The sequence below is a fragment of the Saimiri boliviensis genome, chromosome 1 (genome assembly GCF_048565385.1).
Source record: "Saimiri boliviensis isolate mSaiBol1 chromosome 1, mSaiBol1.pri, whole genome shotgun sequence".
In the NCBI taxonomy this organism is placed as follows: domain Eukaryota; kingdom Metazoa; phylum Chordata; class Mammalia; order Primates; family Cebidae; genus Saimiri; species Saimiri boliviensis.
The window spans coordinates 57,808,082-57,828,779 of NC_133449.1; the positions used below are offsets into that span (position 1 = coordinate 57,808,082).

The 20,698-nt window shown below is 39.8% G+C and overlaps 1 protein-coding gene across 6 annotated transcripts in view; it reads right to left on the reverse strand.

Annotated features, from left to right (window-relative positions):
- The window catches only part of CTNNA2 (catenin alpha 2), a 1,155,573-nt gene that overhangs the window by 257,711 nt on the left and 877,164 nt on the right, over positions 1-20,698 (reverse strand). For all 6 annotated transcript variants that reach the window (XM_074397692.1, XM_003922543.4, XM_010333399.3 and 3 more), the window contains one exon: positions 1,830-1,910. In XM_074397692.1, coding sequence (XP_074253793.1) covers positions 1,830-1,910 — 81 coding nt within the window. The remainder of the gene's footprint in view (positions 1-1,829; positions 1,911-20,698) is intronic.

Genomic DNA, 20,698 nt, shown 5'->3' on the forward strand with positions numbered 1-20,698 from the left:
CAAGGAGCTTGTCACCTAAGGATTGAAAATTCCACCATAAATTTTCACCTTCAAATTTTACCACGGTCCTCTGCTAAAAAGATTCAAGCCTTTCCAGGAATTGTAACATGAGAATAAAAATTACTTTTTCATTCTTTTCTAGTAATAATAATAAAAAGTCCTGCTATGATGGGTCCATAATTGAAAATAGCTGAGGGGCTTGTTCTTGAATGTAAGAAAAGCAATCACTACTGAGACCAAGGAATCAGGGAGACAGGAGGACCTATAGTTCATGAATTTTACCTGTTTGACAATCTAGTCCAAGGCAAGACCTGGAGATGTCCTCCCACTGCCTTTAGAAATCTGTGATTATCAGTCATTGGGACCTCTGACATAGGAATGAGAATTTCCCTTAGACTCATACAATCTTATACAGAAATTTTTTTTTTTTTAACAGATCTAGTTTGGCTCCTTACTTTTGTAAGAACAAGAGACAAAGGATCCACAATCACACTGAAAGTTTATCAGCAGAGCTGATACTAAAATCAAGGGCTCTGATATGTGATTCAGTGTTTTCAACTAACCTCCATCCCAATTCCTGCCACCCATATCATTTCATATCAAATAGGGATATGTAGAGATTCTTCATGACAGCAAGGAGAGACGGACCTAGCCATATATTCATTTGCTGTTACTTACTAATGCCTGAAAGGACAATGTTGTATTCTGCCTTATGTTTCCCCCCCCAAAGCTTTGTTAGCTGGGGAGCTAGAATATTTATATTCCAGAAGTAATTGTGATATCTTCTGAAGGACACCAGACCAAGAGTGTCTACACCTTCAGGTGATGTCTTGATAAAAGCCAAGAAGCTCCCCAGAAGTCATCAGAAGTGGTGGGTTTCTCACACTCAAATCATTTCCAAGTTGCTGCTTGGCCATTCTTGCCCAAGGCTCTTGCTAATCTTGTTTGTACTTAACACACTGCAGGAAGAAATGCTGGATGTGCCCATGTTAATCAGGCTGTTCCAGCAGGTGCTGCCATAGCAGTGGCTGGTTTTAGCTGGCTATCACAATTAACAGTGAATGAGGTGGGCATAGCCAAAGTTACAGCAGGAGACAAGATTCTGCCCTTCTGGGCAGAAATCAAGAAGAGGGGCTTTTATTATAACTCAGTGAATGATAGAATCTCTTTCAGAGAAAGAATACTACCAAAGGAAAGAGGAGTTCATCATGGACACATATAAAATCAGGGTTCTAAGGCAACATTTACCAGTGTTCATACAACACTTCCAAGGTGAAAAAGGGCCCTGACTGCAGATTTCTCCCCGGTAAGAAAAATAAACCCATCAAACTAATGATGTCATTAGCCATTTTATTCCATGCTTCCCAAACAACCATATGATAAGCAAACTTTCTCCTAGATTTATGTTCCCAAGGGAATATACTGGTCAAGAGACCTTAATTAATCTATCATATTAACAGTTTATTTCTCATTAACCATTAGCATTCGGGTTTATAACTAAATTTCCTGAGAGTTTGATAAGTAAGAATGAGCAAAGATCAAAGGCAGGCTCTTGGCATACCTGGATTTGGAAAATTAAAGACTGGATGTAGAGGTAGTGAATTCATCTCGTCTCTGGGCAGTGAGAAGCTGCCTGTTCAGGGCCTGTTTCCTTGCTTGCAACTGGCTCATCTTTTTTTTTTTTTTTTTTTTTTTTTTTTTTTGGTATATGTAGATGTTATAAAGAATAACAACCTGAACATCAGCTCCAAGAAGACGCCCTGGAAAAGGACATTGTTGGAAACCACCGCTAAGTAACATTGACTTAAAGTAAAAATAAAAAATAGTACCTGTCTCCTTAGATCTCTTGTTTTCTTAGTCATCTTATCAATCGCAATGTTGAGAGGGTCTCCTTTTTCTTTTCTTCCAGTCTATTAGGAAAAGAGAAATAATTAATGGTTTAGAATATTCAATGTTAGAGACATTAACAGTTCAAAAAAAATCAGGAAAACATGAGATGTCGAATTCAACCATTTTTTTTTAAAAAAGATGATTTTTCAATACATAATTAATAACAGGATTTAGCCTTTAAAGTTGTTTTTCCTGAAATAAGAATTAGAATTGATAAAAACCAATACATTTTCAGGATGGTTACAGATACATCCATATTCAGCTCCACACAAATTTCTGTCCCTTCTTCTCTAGACACTTAGCAGTTAAGTAAATACAACAAGAATGTTTTGGTTTTGCCTTCAAATACAAATGCTTTGTGTGTTTATATTGTGTAAGCACCTTTCAGAATAGAAGATAATTAAGGTAGTTAAAACTACATAGAAAAGGATTTTAAGTTAATCACCAGAATTCAGAATTTTATACCAATATTTTTAAGCCATATTGCAACTTCTGTACCAAATTCAAAAGAGATGCTTTACTAGAAAATATAGTCTTGCTAATCTCTGCTCTGTCATGTAGTAGAATGCTAAAAATGATAATAAGCAACCCACAGCTTGAGGTCGTGAGGATAATTTCCCTTATGACTGTAACAGGCAGAGACAGAGGGGAATAAAAGTCTTCTTTAATAAATTATTCACTTGGAAGTTTCGCTGGTTTCCTATTGCATTTTCTTTTTTTTTTTCTTTTTTTTTTTGCTGGGTATGGAAAAACAATTAAAACTCAACAGAAAAAAGAAAAAAAAACCCATTGTCTTTTTAAAAGAGCAACAAGATTCCCATGGATGGAAAGCTCTATAAACTTTATGGATACAATTATCTTCCCCTTAAAAGATAAATGTTTTCAAAAACCTTGTCAAATTGATTAAATTATCTGAATTTTAGTCAAACGCTACAGATTGATTCATTTATAATGCTGGTGGCATCTCAATTCTTGTGGCCTACTTGGTCTCTGTAAAATCATATAGGTCTCTGTGGTAATTGGCATATATGATAAAATGTGATCCCAGAGCATAGGTTGTGCCTAATGGGATAACATGATTTGGCAATGCATAAAAATTACCATCCAACAGGTTTCTAAATGTTCTCTTTCCATGACAAAATCCTGGACAAGGAAGGCTGACACATACATACCAGCTCTCCATAGCTGGGTTTAAAGTAATCACTCTTCTCGACTACTTGCTTAATTAACTATTTTTTTCTAAACAAATGTCTGAGGCACAGCCCTATAGGGTTTTCATTAAAAAGCCCAAACAAGACATCTGTGCATATATTTTTAGTCTTCCGAAACCCTACAAGTCCCCATCATCCTTTCCCACTGCCTAAACTCATACACTCACTCTTTCAGATGTAGACGTTAAGGTTTGTAAGCAGAAAGAGCTTAAAATACAGTGGCTAACATTTTACAACTTTGAAGTATCAGCCTACAAATAGCTCCAAGAAAACAAAAGTATATGGAGAACACTAACGTGCTGCTCTGTCTTTCAAGGGAATGTGGTTGCACAGGGAGTGTGGCTTCAATGCTCTGCCTCTCCGAGTTCAGATGTGCCACAAATTCAGCAGCCAAAGGCTATTCCTGTTCTGTTTGGTTCTCTCCTTGCAAATAGGTTGTCTACCATCAAAATACAGGACACCTTTGTGGAGCTCTGGACCATGATCATTCTGAAAAATCATGATTTCCTATGGCCTTTTCATTTATTAGATTAATAGAAACTTACTTCAGAAAATTAAAAGATATGAGTTTGGATTAAAATGTGGCTACAACAGATGGAGGGTAGGTTACTAAACTTTTCAAAGTAAAAAGAAAAATTTGAGACACATTAGATACACAAAATAATTACTAAGTGAAGGTACATGGCAAACTCTGGGCTCATTCCATCCTGCCAGTGCCATATTATATAACTATTTTTCAGATGAGAAGAATAAGGATCAAATGGGCCTAGGACTGGTGTGAAGAGAGTGAAAGGGAGAGAGGGAGTATAATTTAGATGTGAAATTTAAGGTGGCACCAAGGAACTCAGTCATCAAGATAAATAATATTTTAATGTTTTATATATATATATATATATTTTTTTTTTTTGAGACAGTGTCTTGCTCTGTCACCTATGGTGGAGCGCAGTGACATAATCTCAGCTCACTGCAACCTCTGCCTCCCAGGTTCAAGCAATTCTCCTGCCTTAGCCTCCAGAGTAGCTGGGAATAACAGGCATGCGCCACCACACCCAGCTATTTTTTTTTTTTTTTGTATTTTTAGTAGAGATGGAGTTTTACCATATTGGCCAGGCTGGTTTTGAACTCCTAACCTTGTGATCTGCCTGCCTCAGCTTCCCAACGTACTGGGATCACAGGTGTGAACCACTGCACCCAGACTAATGTAATATTTTTAAAAATCAAAATGAATGCAAAGAAGGATCCATGTGAAAATAAAATATCAAAAATTTAAATAAAGACAGAATCCAATAGGGCTAGGATTAGGGTAGGGCGAATAAGGTGAGTTGTGCAAATGTGACATAAGATGACATTTTAAACTTAAAAAAAAATGGGGGATATATTTATTCTCTAAAAATTGTTTATCTAAAATTCACATTAACTGGGCATCCTGTATTTTTAGGTGCTAAATATGACAACCCTACCCCCAGGGAAAAGAGTCATGTTTAAGATGGTAACCGGGGTTGTTACAGACACATGCAGGAGGCTTGGTTGCCCCATTCTGTGAGCAGAAGGGCAACATGTGGGATCTGTATTCCTTCTGGCATCAGTATCCTGCAACTGTAAAACACACATCCCTTAGATGAGAGGCATCCTGTTAGTCACTGAGGGAATACCTAAAAAGTGAATAGTCATGATTCTGACCATCAGAGAGCTCCTGATACAGGGGAGTAGACCAGAACACAAGACGAACAAGACCAACAACTGTGCAGAGATTAGCACTCTCAATGACTGAGCTGCTCAGGAGAGGGAGAAGACATTGCCTTTGGGAAGTCAAGAAACCTCGCAGAGGAAAGAGAAAAATAGCTGGATCTTAAGCCCTGGGTAAGATTAGAATAGGAAAGAGAGAGGCACTTTGGCAAAAAGAAAGTCATGTAGACAAGAAGGCAAGATGAGTTCTGGGAGGGCAATGAGTGAAATGAGCCAGCTTTTTCTCCATGATGTGAAGAGATCAGTTTGACTAGCTACAGAGACAACTTATTTTTACGAGAGCTTCTTTATAGTGTCATTACTACTGACAGTATTTTGATCTGCAAGTCCAGAGAATCTCTGGGAATGTTAGTCATTCCATGTCACTCTTGTCCAGATTCAGTTTGTGTAATATTTGTGATCCTAGGTTTCTCCAGCCTCGAAGTCTTTGGCTGAAAACAATTCAGAAATGCAGTTGATTCGGGTGCCATATTTGTTGTCAGTGTACATGAAGGCTGGGGAATGTTAAAATAAGGACTGGGGCTTAGGAAATCTGGGCCACTGGATGGGGTAGTCAATTCACTGGCCCTTTCTTAGCTCCAATTTTTTAAAAATAAGGTATTTGTGCAGGAATAACAATAGTAGCTTGTCAACACTCAGGTTTGCACAGTCAATGGGGACCTGGAAGCCATTACATCCCACTTTCCTCAGCTCTGTATGTATAAATTGTGGCCATAATGTTAAATTCATCATTTTAAACTGGACAGGAAGCCAGCTACTGAGAGTGAGACACAGCAAGGAAAAGAGAGAAAGAGGCAGACAGAGACAGAGAAGGAGTTGGAGGAGGAAGAAGTGAGAGAGCAATGAGGCTGGTGGGGAGGGAGGAAGAGAGGAGAGGAGACTTGCCTCCTAGTGTCAGCTCCCTATTATTGGCCTCCAGGATCCTGGATTAGCCATTTACCCCCTGCTTTTTTAAAAAGTCCGAGTTTTGTCATAAGCACAATGGATAGCCTAATATATGTTCTGCCTTCTTCACAAGGTTAGCAGGACGATCAATCACAATGTCAACGTGCTAGAAACAATAAAAGACATTAAGACTATTCAGGGTAATTAGGAAAGTATTTTTGCTGTGGAAAAACAATGAAAGAATTGATTTAGAAACTACATAGGAACTATTTTTGGATTACCTGTCCTTCTGCTTTCTCCATCCAGGGAGATAATGTACAAAAACCTTGCCAAAAACTAGAATCCCTAAAGAAAAAAGTTCTCTCTAAAGAAGGAATATTTGGGGCAATTCATTTTAAATATGTAACTAGTCTGAGATATTTCTAAGAGGTGAAATAAGGGGCAGAATCTCCAGTTTAGTCTTTTACACAGCTGATTCTGGGTCATATTTGTCAAGTAACTAAGGATTTGATCATCACAAGCACATTCTAATTCCCTGAGAATCAACCAGAAGCCTTACCTAGCCCTGCATCTCTGACCCTCCAGAGTCTACAAATTAGAAATAGTTTAACAAACTGAAGTGAAAGCAGATCTAAGTATTTATTTTGACATCATCACTTAATGATAAAGGCGAAATGTGTGGTGGTAAGTCGGTCATTCAATTATTTCCTGTTTTTGCTGAACAGAAGGAAACAAAAGCCAATTAGTTGTAACCACTCTCTGCCAATATCCACTTAAGTGACCTGGGAACTTCTCTAGACTCCAGACTTATCCTCTGTAGAATGAAAGGGCCAGGGATGAATTATGGAATTGTGAAATATGAGAATCAGAAAAACCATCAAGAGCCTGTAATTATACTTCCCTGTTAAAGGGAAACAGTCATAGCACTGCAGAAAGGGCTGGGAATTGACAGGCAGTTGAAGTTTTTCTCATCTCTAAAACGTGGCTAAGTGCTTGCTTTATGGAATTATTGTGAGCATAAAAAGAGACAGGCCGCATGACGTGTTTAACCAGTACCTACCCAGCAGAGTTAACTCGGTCAATGTCAGCTGTCTTTCTTTGCCCACCCCCCTCGTTCCCCTCAAAGATAAGGACATCAAGGTCTAGAAAGATGAAGTGACTGATTAGGATCACCTGGCTCATTAGTATCTGAGCAGCACCTCCAGCCTCTCAGCCAGGGCTTTTTCCATTCCATATCTAAATGATCTCCCTTCTCTAAACTTCCAGGGTTCTATGAATTTACAGTTTTGTGCGTTTCTCTTCAAAGTCTACCAATAAAATCTCACTTTGAGGTGTATTTCCTCTGTCACTTTTTGTCACAGACTTTGGATGGCTTTTTTGAACCTCCTCTCTTTTTCTCCTTTATCTTTACCGGCAGAGAATGAGTGTGTAATAGAGATAGCCATTTAATAAATATCATTATTTAAAAAAAGAATCCGGGCGGGAGTACTCTCCACATTGCTGTGGGCACCTTCCCTAGTTGCCATCTGTTGTGCTACGGAGGTCCATGTTTATTAAACTTTATTTGTTTTAGTCTTTGAGCATTAGTTTACAAAACACATTTGGGGTATATCCATGGCTTGAATTGATGAGAGTGAAGGGAATAAATTTCCTGACTCGGATTTTTAATAGGAGATCTTTTCTTCTCCCATCATCTGGCTCTCAATTCAAGTCCAGTTTTCTAAAGTATCAGTCAGATATTATCTTGAAGACCTTCATATTTCCAGTTTATCCTTAAACAGAAGGATTAGGCTATTAATAGAAATTTCTATTTTTACAATTAATCTTCAGAAAAGGAACAGTATTTTATTTCAACAATTTCTTTTTAATAACACTGCTCTTTGCCCGTTTGCAAAATAAATTCCCCTCCTTTGGCCCACTTTGGATAAGGATCCCCACCCTACTCTCTTACTGTATGAATACCCATCACCCCTTCTGAAATCCTGAAGATGTTTGTAATGGATTTATATCAACAGGCTGAACAACACACAACTGATATTGATGCCTTATAAAATAAAAATCAACAAAAATTATTCATTTATAAATCTCTGAAAATGAGTATTTATTTAAAGACTATTCCCCTCCCAGCCCCTCACCCTACCCTAAACACATAATCCAGTTCTGGGGGTCTCTCATAGAAGCCCTGGGAATGTAAATCTACCATCTTGGTGCTTCCATTGGGTCCATGGTTGTTCATCAACCATGTTTCAGGGCACCGTATTAATACGTAAGACATGCTTGTAAGAAGGCAGATGTTTATCACTTCCTTCCTTCCCCTGAAGGGACCTGCACACATGGCTGAATGTATAAGGAATCTTCAAAATATTGTGTAGCTGTGACTCTAATATATTGGATGTTTCAGGAGCTAATCAAATGTCCCGTCTTCAAATTGTTGTCATTTGAAAAAAGTGGAAGTCAAAATCATCATAACGGCAGAAAGCAATAATATGCCAAGCACTCTATCTCCAACACCTTTTGCTGTCATTTAAACCTGTGATTTAGACAACAGTGGGGAGAAGAAAAAATCATGTATTGGTCCAGCAGTCACATTATCATTTTTAGAGAGTCGCCCACCTACCCTCAAACCCTGCATATAGAAATCAGATCCTTATTACAAATAGCACCATTATTTATAGAACCTTGAACATTTCATAGTATCTTTATATTATGTATAAACCATAGTTGGAGCATGTGAACCTTTCTAAATATAACTTTTCACTAGCTAAGGACATTTCTCTAAAAAAAACCAGGCAGTATCTCTTTAGAATGGATGAAAGTTCAACAGTGGCCACAAAGCAAAATTATCATCAGGATCCTCTGACCACATCACAACCCGGGGCTTGCTTGGTGTCTGAAGTGGTGGTAGGGATAGGAAGGAGGTAAAGGTGGATAAGGAAACACTCAAGCATCTCTGACTCTTTTCTGCCAGACTACATTTATTTTCAAGGAAATAATCAATGTATATTTCAAGAATATGGTGAGACTTCCAGGCTCTACCCAGGAGTGGAGCAACCTCAGGATATGCCTTGGACGATGCCCAAAGCAGGACTGGCTCAGGGAGATCAACCCATCTGTGTTATTTTAGTAGCAGCCTTCTTGACTCCCAACCAAGACTCTGTGGGCAGAGAACAAACTTATAATATCCAAACCAGTGAGAATTAGCAGTAGAATCACAGGTGGTAGGTAGAATTATTAGGAGGGAGACATAGTTTCCCACTGAGATTGATAAACTGGTAGTAGATTAACCTTGAACTACTTAGGGAGTCTCCAAAAACAGACTCCATGAAAAGAGAAGTATAGCTAAAAGAAGGAGGGGGAGAAAGGGGCAGAGAAAGATTAAACAGACAGGAGAGAGAAATTATGAGAGAAACCACGGCAAGAAAGGGATGAGGAATTGTAGAAAAATTAATTTAAGGGAAGAGGAAGGAGGAGAAGAAAAGAAAGTCAGCTTTTGGAGTCAAATAAAAATGGTTCACATTTTCCATTATGTACTCTGTTATGAATAGTTCATTTGAGCTGCTATCACAAAAGTACCATAGACTGGGTGGCTTATGACAATGTGAATTTATTTCTCTCATTTTTTGGAGGCTGCAAAGTCCTAGATGAAAGCATTGGCAGCCCTCTGTGTCTGGTGAGGACCCACTTCTTTTTCCTAGAAGGCTGTGTTCTTTTTGTGTGTTTACATGGCCAAGGGGACAAGGAAGTCCTCTGGGGTCTCTTTTACAAGGGCACTAATTCCATTTGAGAGATCTTCACCCTCGTGACATAATCACTTATCAAAGGCTCCACTAATCATATTTGGGAGACCTCTACCTTCATGACACAATCACTTATCAAAGGCCTCCACCTCCAAATACCATCACAATGGAGGTTTCAACATTTGAATTTTGAGGGGACACAAACATTCCGTGTATAAAACACACTAACTTATAAAATAATTGTTTTGCTTGTCATTATCTCCTTAGATCCTGGAGTAGTACCTGTAATGTAACAGATATTCAATTAATTTTTCTAAGTCAGTGAATGAAATACTTGGCCTTTTAAATCCTGTTGCACCTAAAGCTGTAAGTATCTATCCATGGGTTACCTGGTGCCTGAGTTAATAAATGCCTCCATGTTTGTTAGTGTAGCATTTCTGTCAGTTACAAAGAAAGGGGTCTTATTAAATCAGGATCTTAAAATACGAAGCCACAATAATTTGAAAGCAGAGTGGTGGGGGTCGGGGGAGACCTCAGACATGGTCTGGAACACTTCCTGGGGAGTTCATGTGTTGGCAGGGCATCCAGGTTCACTCACTGGGTTTTCCCTTGCACTAATTACTGACCCAGCCTTAACTCTTAATATCATAGTTCTCCCCTAAATCCAGTTAGTCACTAACCTTGAGAAACTGCCCACCAAAAAAGTCTATAAGGATTCATACTGTTCCTCAAATCTCTCATTCCATGACACTCACCCACCCCAGTGGAGATCTGCAATGCCACAGCATCCTTTGTTGATCGCACTCCCTCGTCATCAGTATGGTTTGCTAAGAACAAGCTTTAACTTCCTCAGCTCAGTATTCTTCAAGTCTTATTTAGATTTTACTGAAGTCCTATTTTTTTTTTGTCTTTTTTTTCTTTTAACTTTTCGTTTCGGGGGTGCATGTGCAGGTTTCTTATATCGGTAAACTCATGTCACAAGGATTTTGTGTGACATATGTTTTGTGTCACACACACACATGTCACACCAAATCCTTCATTTGGGTAGTGTGCCAAACAGTGCAGATACTTTGTGGCATGAGTTTACCTACATAAGAATTATTTTGCTGGGTGCAGTGGCTCATGCCTGTAATCCCAGTTCTTTGGGAGGCTGAGGGGGGGGGGATCACGAGGTCAGGAGATGGAGACCATCCTGGCTAACACAGTGAAATCCCTTCTCTAATAAAAATACAAAAAATTAGTCGGGCATCGGGGCACTAGCATGTAATCCCAGCTACTCAGGAGGCTGAGGCAGAGAATCGCTTGAACCCAGGAGGTGGATGTTGCAGTAAGCCGAGATCATGCCGCTGCACTTCAGCCTGGGCAACAGAGTGAGACTCTGGCTCAAAAAAAAAAAAAAAAAAAAAAAATCTTATCACTAGGTACTAAGCTGATCCTCTCCTTCTTCCCACCCTCAAGTAGACCCCAACTTCCGTCGTTCCCCTCTATGTGTCCATGTGTTCTTGTTATTTAGCTCCTACTTATAAGTGAGAACATGTGGTATTTGGTTTTCCATTCCTGCATGAGTTTGCTAAGGATAATGGCCTCCAGCTCTATCCATGTTGCTACAAAGGACATAATCTTATTCTTTTTTTGCGACTGCATAGTATTTCATGGTGTATGTAACACATTGATGGACATTTAGGTTGAGTCCCTGTCTTTGCTATTGTGAATAATGCTGCAATAAATGTATTAGTGCATGTATCTTTATGGCAGAATGATTTATATTCCTTTGGGTATATACCCAGTAATAGAATTGCTGTGTCAAATGGTAATTCTGGTTGTTGTTGTTTTTTTCCCCCTTGGGCCTACATTTTAGGGCTTCAGAGTCTGGTCTCCCTCTCATAGTGGTCTAATTCTAATCTATTTGTATTTTCTCAGCAACTCACAAACTTCCTGCTTCTTTGTAAGCTCATATTGACTACCTGGCTGAAAGGGGCCATTCCCCTTCTTACTCACAATTCACCTGGCCAGGTTCTACCCATTCTTCAAAGAAAAGCTCAAAATCTCCCTCCTCTGACCACATCCTTCATGTAGGTAGTGTGCCAAACAGTGCATACATTTATAGTATACTACCTGGCAATACCAAATAAGTTTTTGTGGGGCTGCAGAATAGAACCCAGGCTTTTTGTGGTGGAACATGCCTGGTTTTATCCCAAAGAACTCAGAATGAAACTCTTAAGACATGCTCAGGAAATGCTTGCTTATAGATAGAAAGATAGATGGCCCAAGTAGGCACCTGGTGATAGGCAGCAGGTATGAAAGGGATAGATGATTTGGAAAATATGGAGTCCTAAAAATAAATTTCACCCACTTCGCAATTTGCTGATCAAAGCCATAGGAAGTAGTTGGCACCTGTGTAAGGTTACAATTCTTACTCCTTGATTTATTTTATCGACACAGGTGTAGTCCTCAGTGATTACTTGCCAGGCAACCCCGCATAAAAGACGTTTTTCATGGTGCCACCCCTCCCCCCACCCCAACTTGGGTGATTACTAAAAGCTGGGGTTAATTAACCACATATCCCTTCTAAGCCTGTAAGAGACCATGAACTGAGCAAACTGCTAAAAAATGCCATTTCATCTTTACAATCGAGATGAAAGTAGTCAAGGCAAAGTGCAAACTCCCACTGATTTTATACACACATACACACACTCATACCCAAACCGAATAAATAATTTAAATTTCAATGAAATTTAAAGTTCCATTTCATTTTTAAATGCATATTCCCCAAACCGCTCAGCTATAGTTAAAGCTTTCAACACCTAAAGAATCCCTAGAGTCTGGCACTTTCTACCATCTCAAAAAGAGGTCAATAACTGGGTCCTCATTGCTGAGAATTCACAGAAATCAGAAAACATCCAGGCAGAGGGTCGCCTTAATTTATGGAAAGTGTGCCTATGTGGGGACCCACAGCCTTGGCCTCCCTGTGCCTCATTTACCATTCTTTCTATGGAGAGCCAGTTCATGTCGTAATTCCTCCATTACCCCTTCCCTGCCCTCCCAGTTCACAGAAACCCAGCCTCTTCTGTGGGCCTATAACCATCTCTACCCACTTATTTGGTTCTTTATGAACAATCCTCACCAAGGAAATCATTATATATTGTGCAAACCTCTTGCATTGTTCATTGAATTTCCGACGTCACATGGTATACAAATAGCATAAGCTGCATCATTACAATCCTGTAGTGTTCAGAAATTTGTCTTGAGCATATATATATATATATATATATATATACATATATATATATATATACACATATATATATTATCCAATTAAAGGCACAGTCGCCCAAGGACAGGAAAGTGTCAGACCATTACATTTCCTCAAACCTCTGAGGGTTCTGGCACAGTGCTAGACACAGAATAGGTGCTAAGTAAATTAGAAATATGTATAGATATGTACCTATAAATATGTAGTGGCTATGAATGGAGTAATTAGTATTCTAGCTGCTTGGCTTAATTAAATGATACAGATCTCTGGAGACAAGGTAGGTGCAGAGGTGGAATTGGCAGCTTGTTGTGTCTTCACCAGTGGCAGCATCTTAGTTTCATCCCCTTTTTACACTTTCTACACTCATTCTCTTTCTTCCCTGCTCAAATACCTCCCCTATGCAGGAAAAAGATGGACATTCCCAGGAGCGGAGGCTTTTGATTGTATGCATAGGATTAAGATGTATATACCTTTGGAAGAAAAAGTACAAAGAGTAAATGGCTTTTATCAAAGTCCTGACAGGTGGGAGTAGATAAGCCTGAAAACAGTTGGAACTGAAAGAGAACAGATTTGATCAAATGGTGCTTCAAAGAGATGAGAAGAACTCTTAATGGAACACAGAGGCAGGACATACTTGAGAACACCTGGGATCTTTCCCACTACCAGACCCACAGCAAAGGAAAGTGAGGAAGACATGTGGGTGCCAGTGGGCAGAAGAAATACAAGGTTTGGGAGCACCAAGGACTCATTGCGTCCTAGGGAATCCCAAAGATATCTCCATTCTAGTGCCAGAGCCAGGGCTGTTTTGCCTGCCCGAATCAACTCTGACCTCTCTTTGCCTTTGCCAAAGCCTATGAGGATGACCTCTTCCTGTCCACTCTGGCAGCCCCACCTTTTAATCCCTCGCTTCCTTTCCTCCCTTTTATGTCCCCCTCCAAGATGGCAGCACTGTCTTCAAAGCAAACACACAGGTCTCAAGCACTTTAATTCTTAAGATTATGAGGGAACTAGCAGAGAATCATGTCTTCTTTTTAATTATATGGACAGTCAAAACACCCAAAGAAATATTGTAGCTATTTCCACACTAATAAACCCCCATCTAGAGCTGCTAACCTTCCTGTTAGCCTGCTTATGTTGTCTTTTGCTTTCTTTGGGCAAAGCTTATCAAGCTCTTTGCTCTTCCACCACTTCACAAATGGATTTCTAAGCTGGGGGAAAGCCAGGCTGCCCCCAACCCCAACACCAACACCCAGGAGACTACCACCTCCTAAACACGAAGGAGCAAGCACTGGCACTCCTCAGGCTTCGGTGAATCAGGGACCTCACCAAGCGTGCTTGGAATCTGTCATACTAGTACTCTCTCCTGGGGCACTCCCTCACACTTGGAACCAATGAAAACTTTATGAGGCAAAATGGAATTTTTGTAGCATGACAGTCAAAAATTAAACTAAGTAGAAAGCAGGCCGAAACCCTGGAACACATGTCTCACATCGTCCCAAATATTTCTCACTATGTGGCTCCCATAAACACCATCTGTTGTGTTAATTTGTAAAGAATTACAAGGTTCTTAAAATTACACTTTGCTCTCTGTAGCGTACACTGTGTCTATGAAGGGGGAGACTTGAGAATGCATATTACATCCAGTCAGACACTGAGATCTTCCTCCCTGTGCTGGGATCTAACTGCAAGTTTGCTATGTCTGCATGGAATCTTAAGAAGTGCATGGCATTCTCTCCAGACCAGCCACAGGGAAAGAAAAAATAAAATAAAATAAAATAAAATACACTCAACAAAACCCCTTGCCTGGGTTATAATCCTAGAAGCTTATACCTTTTCAAATTGTGTATCTCACATTTTGCTGGATTCTTATCATAATACAAAGTCTTTGGTTATAAGTGAAAGAGGCTGAACAGCCAAAACTGGAAGAGACTTCTTGGGAGATACTTCAGTCTTCATTGCTGGCTCCTGACCTCCAAGACCTCCTCAGAGTCCTGGGGGGTGGCTGAGAGTTGCTCAGTTCCTCCCTGTCTACTTAGAAATCCAGAAGAGCAGCATCTCTTCCCAAAAGCACATCTCTAACAATGCAAGACATTGGTGAATGGCTGCTAATGAAAACTTTCAGGTAAGTTAAGTCCTCAGGGTGCTTCCAGTTAAATAGTGATAAATGGTGGCTAAAAAATGAGAAAATAAATAGGAGAGTCTTAGACTCAATAGTCCATAGGCTAAAAACTGTGAATATGAGGTAGTTATAACACATGCAGACTCCTGGTCCCTTTGCCAAAAGACTGTTTCCAAATCCTAGGGTAGGGCAAGGAAATATTTCATTTTAATAAACATTTTTAAATTATAGATAAATCTATGAAACAGGAGGATAGTTCAATGGGTTCCAAACCAAGTAATCATTTGATTAATCAGTCTCTACAACTGTGGCCTAGGAATCTGTATTTTCATATTTCCTTTGAAATTCCATTGTTTAACATAATTTGGGAACTGAATTCTTGCAACCATTTACTGGAAATACACCTGACATAGAGCCAAAATCCACAATTAATGCAATTCTGCTTGATTCCCAGTGAATTAGTCACTCTATCTAAAAAACATGAGATTCTAAATCAAACCACTGAATTAGAAGAGAGAAGCCATACTTTCTGAAAAACTAAAACAATACAGACTAGGCATACCCTGTAACAACATTTCAAAACAGTCCCTGCACAAAGAAAGAAAAAACTATACCAGCTTCCCAAATTCTTTGCCTGTTATTGTCATATCTACATGCAGACAGCAAATCAGGTTAGCCGAGATGATGGACAAAGAGATATAAGTGACTGCTGATCTTACTAAGGCATAAAGAGCTTAAGAAACTTTTGCAAGTTTACGAAAATAAAACCAAAAAAAAAAAAAACAGAATCCTGATCCCGGCAATATTTCAGAGCTTCTGCTGGTAAACCTGTCTACACTATGCTGATTTCCTAACATTTTCTGAAAATTTACTCCCAAGTTCCTCTTCCCATGGTCCCAACCTTTCTGTTCCCTTTGCAATTATCACCCAGCCCTCAAGAAGAAGAGTTTCTCTGAGCACCCCATAATAATCTCCTATATCCCACATCTGCCCTCTTCCCCATCCTGAAGCATTCTCTACAGCCAAGATAAAATCCTCCATCTCCCTGACCTCAGAGCCTACACAGAACTCTCTTCCTGATACCACAACAGATCAGCCCTTTCTGATGTCAGGCAGTGGCATCCCCCTCAGACAAATCCCGGAATATCCTTCCTGGGGAAAACTGGCACTGAGTGTTCTCACCCCACATCCCACATAGTCAGATACCTGGCTGTAGCTATTCGCTGTCTTCCAAGCCCTGATGAAAAAGGTAGGAGTAGGGTAAGTGCAGTGGATCACACCTGTAATCTCAACACTTTGAGTGGCTGAGGCGGTGGATCACCTGAGGTCAGGAGTTCAAGACCAACCTAACCAACATGGAGACATCCCGTCTCTACTAAAAATACAAAAAATTAGCTGGGTGTGATGGCATATGCCTGTAATTCCAGTTACTCGGAGGGAAGCTGAGTCAGGAGAATTGCTTGAACCTGAGATTGTGCCATTGCACTCCAGGGCAACAAAAGCGAAAAGCGAAACTCTGTCTCACAAAAAAAAAAAAAAAAAAAAAAAAAAGGAAGAAAGAAAAGGCAAGAGTAGTACTAAAGGTGAGTTCTTGAAGTTTCTCTGTTCACTCAGAATAAGCTCAGCTGAATGAACTACTATTCCTTCTAATTATGTCATCAGCCCTATGGAAAACTGGATTTTTAACACTCAGTATAAGAAACTATTGAAGTAAGCTGACAATAACTCCTAAATTGTTGATGATGCATTTGTCAATTGTATATACAACACAGTAAAATAAAAATGTGATCATATTTTGCATTGGAATATATGTGTATATGAATGGGTGTGTGTGTGTGTGTGTGTGTGTGTGTATGTATGTGTGTGTAATGCAAGTTCATCTGACATTATCCCTTTTCTGTTATTTATAAGCAGGTACTCTCTCAGTAGATAGAGTATAAACTGTGTCAGGGAGAGACCACATCTCCCAGTGTCAGGCACAATGCCCCCAAAAGGAGTTTCCCAGGCACAATGCCCCCAAAAGGAGTTTCCCTTGTACTCAGTAAAGTCTTGTAGTGACATTAAATTTGGGATCCAAAATTTTAAGGCCAGGTTTCCCTTGGCAATAGATGAGAGATGGGACCGTAGACCGCGAGGAAGATAAATTCTAAATCTCAGTTCTTTCAGAATCTCATACCATCCTGCTTATTTGCATCCATAGCTACCTATCTGGCCGTATGTAGCCATGCAAAGCCATAGTGCTTCATCTTAGACTCCTATGACACTAAGACTAGGGTTGGGGAAGATGAATGTTTTGATAAATAAATCAATGTTACCTCATTTTACCTTTTTATGTAAAATCACAATGCAAATGCAATTTCTTGTCTTCCAACTTCCTCAGCCTCTAGGTTCTTCCTCATGCTTTCCCTTGCTTCAAAGAGTTTTTGAAGTAGACACAGACTTACATCTCAGCTGCTTAGTTGTGTGAGGCTGAGCAATTTTCCTAAACTCACTGAATCTCAGTTCTCATCTGGAGAGTAGTGAAAATAATGCTTAACCCAAGGTTATGGTAAAAATTAAATAAGAGAATGCATACAACATGTCTATCTCTGAGTCTTGCATGAAAATATTATCCAATAAGCAAATTCCTTACCCTGATCTTTTCCTCTTGTGATAGTAAGCTTCCTAAGGAGAGGCACAGTGCCAAGCATGTAAACTGTGGATAAATGGAAGACAGATGGATTGAAAGTCTAGGGAGAATATGTTGTTTTATAGGCTGGATTTGGATTTACCAAGACTTGTCATTTGGAAATCTTTGAGCATCTGAGTAATATTTAACACTTGTGAAATTTTCACCAAGTTAAAATCCATTCATGACATAACTCATATATGAGGCAAATGAAAAAGAAGAACCAGACACAGACCCTGATATTGCACCTATATAGCCCAGTCATGAGGAATTTAAGCTCTGATAACTGTGACAGCTTCTACCAGGGAAGGATGGGGAGCAAATGCTAGGGAGTGATTCTTCCTTTTCAGTCCTCTACATGAATAATGAAATCAATAGTGAACATACCTCACTGATGATTTTAATCAAACTGAACACCTGTAACTGCCAGAAAGAAGGAGATCCCCCAAGCACCAAGAGTGGATTCTATTTCAGTCACCTTCACTTGGTATGTTGAGGAAGGGATGGTCTTGCAGAAATTAGAAAGCCAGATTCAGCAGGCTTTCCATGTCTGCCCCACACTGATGCGGAGTCCCCGAGGGGAACTGTTAATCACTTATACACACTTTGGAAGGTAGCAGCCTCCAGAGCTGGTTCTGAACAGCAAGAAAAACATCTCTTTACTAAATGTCCTTTTCACCATGATGCAAAATCTAAAGATCTATCTATCTATCATTAAATATTATAACTCATTTGTAATGACTCCAGAAGTTCCCTGCTAAAACACTAATAAAACTAAGAAGGACCTTACATAGACAATTTACTTGCATTTTTTTTCCCCGTTTCGACCATTAGCCCATAAACTTCAGTTAGGGACTTCATCTAGTTTGCTGGCATGTCTACTAAGTTCAGTAGCTGGCACACAGGTTCTTAATGAAGGAGTGACCTAAAATGGCTGTCATTCTGGAAACTAGAAAGCCACTCCCTAAACAGACAGAATAGAAAGGCAAGATGGAAACCTCTGTGTGAGAGGTGGGAGAAGAAAACTTGAAGAATTAAAACAAACTCTGGTCCCATAGGAAATCAGTTCATCAGGAATTTAGGATTTAGGAATTAGGCATATGCATGATTCTAAACAAAAACTGAAGAGAAAAAAAATCAAATTATGATAGAGATGTGGGAGAGGCAAAAAGAAGAAAAAAGGATATATTTATATAGTTTAAGGCAAAGAGTGGCTCGGACCTTACCCGGGAGCTGCTGTGTGCTGTGGTGAATCCAAAGTAGGAGCTACCAAGGGAACAGAACTGGCCAGAGATCCCATTACTACCACTGAAATAGGAGGTACTAATAGGAAGTCAAAAAGGGAAGTCAGAAACCAGGAATGAAAAGGGAGCAGGAAGTCCTGAGTAAAACCAGCTATAAGTCCGACTTGACGGTGGATCACCATGTTACAGGTTCAAATCCTTTCATTACCTGTGCAGAAGCCAGACTGGGGCCAAGCTCAAAATTTCCTGGCAATCCACCCCAATCCCACAGCCTATATATAAACAAACACAAAGCCAGGTTTATGAGAACCAAGCTGTATATTTTCCTTCCTCTCGCTTCCCTATCCAGAGAGCTGCACAGAAATCCCTACCTCCTGGGAAGGCCCTTTTCCCTCCAGAGCCCTGTGCCTTCCCCAAGGCTATCCCAACCCTGTTGTCTCCCTTGACTCCTTTCTCCTGTGATTAACCAAAGCCTGCTAAATGGAAAACAATGAAAGAACTTCCAACCTAATGAAAACATTAAACACAGTCTGAGTATCACAATTTTGTTTTCTTAAGCACAGTGGCTCCAGGGGTAGAAGGAGTGGGTTGGAGAAGAATCTGCAGGCTGCAAATCCCATCAGTTAGGCTGAGGGGGACTGCCACCACATTCCATTTCAAACAATAGATCACTCCATCAATTGCTTCCTGGGCACCTATGTAATGTTGAATCCTGGTAGAGGTGTGATGTGGACTGAGTTGAGTCTCCCAAGCCCTCAGATTCACATAGTGAAATGCTAATCCCTAAGACCTCAGATTGTGACTATATTTGGGGATACAGCCTTTAGAGAGGTAACTAAGTTAAAATGAGATCTTTAGTCCTAATGATCTCAGCCCTAATCCAATATGACTGGTATCCTTAAAGAAGAGATTAGAATACCCACACTCTCTTAGACACACACACACACACACACACACACACACACACACACACACACACACACAGAGGAAAGACAGTGTGAGGGCAGAGGGAGAAGATGGCCATCTCCAAGTTAAGGACAGCGATCTCAGAAGAAACCAACCCTGCTGACTCCTTGATCTCAGACTTCCAATCTCCAGAATTGTGAGAAAATAAATTTCTGCTGTTGAAGATTCCATCTTATTCACAACAGAAAAGGCACAGACTCAAGCTAGGTACCCATGAACGGTAAATTGGTTAAAGATGTAGTACATATACACCATGGAATACTGCACAGCCATAAAAAGAACAAAATCATGTTCCTTTCGGCAACATGGATACAGCTGGTGGCTATTATTATAAGCAAATTAACACAGAAAAATACCAAAAACCACATTTTCATTTGTAAGTGAGAGCTAATCATAAAGTACATAAAGATGGAAACAAGAGATACTAGGGACTACTAGGGTGGAAAGAGAGGAAGCAGGAGAGGAACGGAAAACTGCCTATTGTGTATTACGTTTACTGTCTGGATGACAGGACCTGCGGCCCGAACCTCAGCATCATATAATCTATCCATGTAACAAACCTGTACCCACAGCCCTGAATCGAAAAGAAAAGTTGAAATCTTTCTTTAAGAAAACGTATCCCAATCCATGGCATTTTGTTATGGTAGCCCTAGCAAACTAAGACATGCTGTAACAGGAAAACTAGAGTAATGGTTTGTTGAGTTTTGATGACATTACCAATTAGACAACGAGTTCAAGAGAGTTGAGATGAGGACAGGTAGTGGGGGATGTGACAGCCTCCAGAAATCTCGTGTGACTTCTCAGAAAGCTCTTCAGTATTTCATAGCACAAGACCCACATCAATCAGTTTGTCTGAATAACAAAAAAGCACCATCTCATCCAACAATTAGAAAAGAAATTTCCCAAGCCCAGGAGCAAATTTCCTGCTCTGAACGCCAGGTAGGCTTCCTCAGGCTTTCTCAAGCTTCTCCAAGAATCT